Source organism: Helianthus annuus, chromosome 12 (assembly GCF_002127325.2).
Source record: "Helianthus annuus cultivar XRQ/B chromosome 12, HanXRQr2.0-SUNRISE, whole genome shotgun sequence".
Lineage (NCBI taxonomy): Eukaryota > Viridiplantae > Streptophyta > Magnoliopsida > Asterales > Asteraceae > Helianthus > Helianthus annuus.
This window is the reverse complement of record NC_035444.2, coordinates 66,163,430-66,166,961: the sequence shown is the minus strand read 5'-3', so window position 1 is coordinate 66,166,961 and position 3,532 is coordinate 66,163,430. Positions and strand designations below refer to the sequence as shown.

The following is a 3,532-nucleotide window of genomic DNA, read 5'->3' as shown; positions in this document are numbered from 1 at the left end:
GGAAATGGAATATATATGAGTAGCGAAAATTCGACCCGGTCTTTTTATTACAACTACCAAAAACAACTAACAATGCATACTACTATATACAAGACAATGAAACCTTCCTTTTTTTTTTTTTTTTCATTTTTTTTTCTTTTCATTTTTTTTTTCAAGCACACAATACGATAATACACTAACCATGACTATTTCAAACTCATAAACTACTAATTATATCACTAATGCTATAAGACCGGGTCAAATTTGGGTACATTTTCAAGTAAGTAGCTAGGGGAAACAAATGATAGGCTTTAGGCACAAAATTGGGCAACTAAATGACCAAACCCCCGCCCCTCTCACTACCATGCTCATATATATAACTTATGAGGTCCAACCCCCCAAATCCCACACTCACTCACACAACCGACGAGGCTACCTAATGCCCTTATCCTTTCTACATTCATGTCTAACAAAGATTCAAATTGCATTCAAGCACAAGTTCTAACACACCCCCACCCGTAGCCACTCTCATCAAAGATTATTTATATACACGTGTGGCTACAACTCTTACCAAGAATGAAAAGGGTAATAAGGGTTGCCGGTGTATTGACTTGGGGATAAATTGGGGCGACAAGATTTCACATTGTTTTGCTCGGCTTAAAATTTTTTCAAAAATCTTCAAAAAATTTCCCCCCATCCCCACACTTGGGATACATTGTCCCCAATGTATGGTCTGGGAGGTTTTGATCACTACTTCAATCAACATCCACAAGAAGCTTCTCATCTCAAACCCCAAATTTCTTTTTTTTTTTTTTTTTTGTATTTTTTCATTTTATAATTTTTTTATGTTTTTCATTTTAAACACAACACCACCAACCAACCAAACCCAACAATCAATCATATGATCAATCACCACCCATCCTCCCACCATAATCAACATAAACCAACAAATATATACAAACTATACAAGAGAGAGAATACCACCTGATCAATAATAACGCGGTCCTGGGGGGCCAAAAATGGACGACATCATATCGCTCCATTCTCCAAACCCGAACGAGCCGCTACTGCTTCCCTCTTGTTGTTGTGGTCCCTCTTGCCGTCTTGGATCAAGCCACTGAGAATGGTGGAGTTGTGGAGTCGGATACGAAACGCTGCCATCATACGGTGGCAATGAGGCATAATCCACATGTTGTGGATCCTCAACCACCGGCCTTCCGGCATGCCAATCCGCATGCATCCGCCTCATCTGATCATCGTGATATCGGTTATTCATTTCCACCTCCTGCGAATATGCGTGGGTCCGGTGCCATAATTCATTGCGGTCGAAGCTATGTTTAAGCGCCCGCTCAATACTAGCGCTATTCCGCGTGCCTTGATCAAATAACGACCTCTCCGAACCCGACCAAGTATCAAAGATGGCCGCCGGCGGGCGTTGGCTCTCGATCACCTCCTGCATTGAACCACTATAAGCCCACCCCGGCTCATATGGTTGCTGCGCATAGTCGTAAAATGTGCCACCATGACCACCATGAAAAGTCCCAAAACCAACATTTGCACCACCCGTTGGCTCGTCTGCGTAATCATCATCCCCACTCGGAATTAACTCTTCATCGCTTTCAGGTTCATCCGGTTCTCCCGGTAACAACTCCCTTGCACCTAATTTCAACGCCCTCCACCGTTGACCCTCCGATTTCAGCTTGTGATAACGTTCAGACGAAGTGTATGTCCAAACGTTTCCCAACCTATCCAAAGTAAAAGGCAAGTGCCTTTTCGTTAAACCGCGGTCTTTAGATGTGAGTGCCTTCTGCTGTTTCATTAAGCCCGTTATGATGCGGCAGTACGGGACAATGTCTCTCCCGTACTTGTTCCGGCATATCCACAAATGGTGCATAATCAGGTAGCGAATTGGAAAGCGTGGGGAGCCATGCATCAATGAATACAGAACAGGTATCTCTGGAAACCTCACCTGCTCTTTATCCCCTCTCCTTGGGATGACATTAAGTAAACAGATCGTATGCAAGAGCTTGGCTTCTATCTTCAGATTTTTTCGGTATAACACGCCACCATACCTACCGGGCAAAAACAAATCCGCCAACATACTGTTCCATGTCACATGCTTCTCGGGTTTGAGCAATAAATCATCAAGCGTGGGAATCATGTACTCCCTAGTTGGAAGGCTATCATATTTTCCCAACTTCTTCAACGTATCGAATGACATTTCAACTGGTACCCCATGTACCGTCCCAACCAACTTCATTTGTGATGGCCTGTGGAAGTTGTGACATTTAAGCGTTGCCATCCACTCCTGAATCTCAGTCAAAAACAAATTGCTCTTATCCTTATCCCAACACTTGAGTGCTCCTTCCCAACCCAAAGCACGGAACTTGTCATACACCCCGAACTGGCCCAACTGAGGCTCATCAACATCTCTTTCACAGATGAATGCGGCCGCTTTATTCTTTAACTTGTTCATGCAATCGTTATACAAAGTTGGCTGCCAAATTTCGGGTTGGTCATCCAACGACCCCGAATTCCACACCGGTTTATCTCTTGGGTCTAACTGCATCTCTTCTTCTTCCTCGCTTTCGCTTTCACTAACCCTACCCAGATATTGCCTCTTCTTCGATGGCTGCTCCTTCTCCTTGCCCTTGCCTCTTGATGAGGATGAACTTGACCCCGGCTTTTCCTTTGTCTTTGCCATTTCCTACACACATGAAGAAACAACAAAACAACACAAAAATTAACATTCTCTTCACAAATCATCCCCACACTTGCTTGTTGCCATGGTTGTAGATGTTAGTGAACCCAAAGTGTATCAAGGATTTTTCAAAAATTGGGCATGGTGTCTCTACCATGTAGAGCATCCCACAAGTTCACTACTTTAACCATAATTCCTACATCTACAACCATCAACCATGTTCAATAACAATTCCATACTCATATCCTAGCAACAAGCAAGTGGGCAAGAACATATAACCTAAATCACCTTGTTTTTCACAATGCATCTCCATAATATAGTAAAATAAGTGTTCATACCTTGTTTCAAGATGAGAGGATGCTTGTGAAACTAAAAATCCCAAAACCCCCAAATTATCTCAACCTAGGGTTTCAAACTTCGACCCCAAAACCGCGTTTTCTCTGGAATTCCTCCTCACAATCACGAAGCTTGGGAAAAATTAGTCGATTTAGACCAAAACCTCACTTGATTTGGACAAAGATTGAGGATTTTATGAAGAAAAGAAGGTGGGAGAAGAAGAAGAATGAAGGTTCTTGGAGAAGAAGAGGTTGGTGAAAAAGTAGAGAGAAAATGGATGGATGGGGTTTAATGCACGTGAAAGGCTGTTTATTTTCGCTTTTATTGTTTTTTTTTTTTTTTTATATCCATACGGAATCCTAGCGACCGACAACATTTTTCACCGTACCGTAATTTACGGTCTCACCGTAAATTACGGTGAGACCTGGATGTCAAATATTCACCGTAATTCAGGCTGTTTCCACCGTAAACCCCAACCATTTTTTTCACCACCGTAAATTACGGCAATACCGTAAT

General features: G+C 42.5%; 1 protein-coding gene across 1 annotated transcript; it reads right to left on the bottom strand.

Annotated features, from left to right (window-relative positions):
- Positions 1 to 850: 850 nt before the first annotated feature.
- LOC110895237 lies at positions 851 to 3,227 on the bottom strand. The gene is made up of 2 exons (XM_022142514.2): positions 3,019 to 3,227; positions 851 to 2,686 (listed from the first exon to the last, which is right to left on the bottom strand). Exon 2 carries the CDS (start codon positions 2,681 to 2,683, stop codon positions 968 to 970), a length of 1,716 nt encoding a protein of 571 aa, XP_021998206.1. The 5' UTR covers positions 2,684 to 2,686; positions 3,019 to 3,227; the 3' UTR covers positions 851 to 967.
- Positions 3,228 to 3,532: the final 305 nt, after the last annotated feature.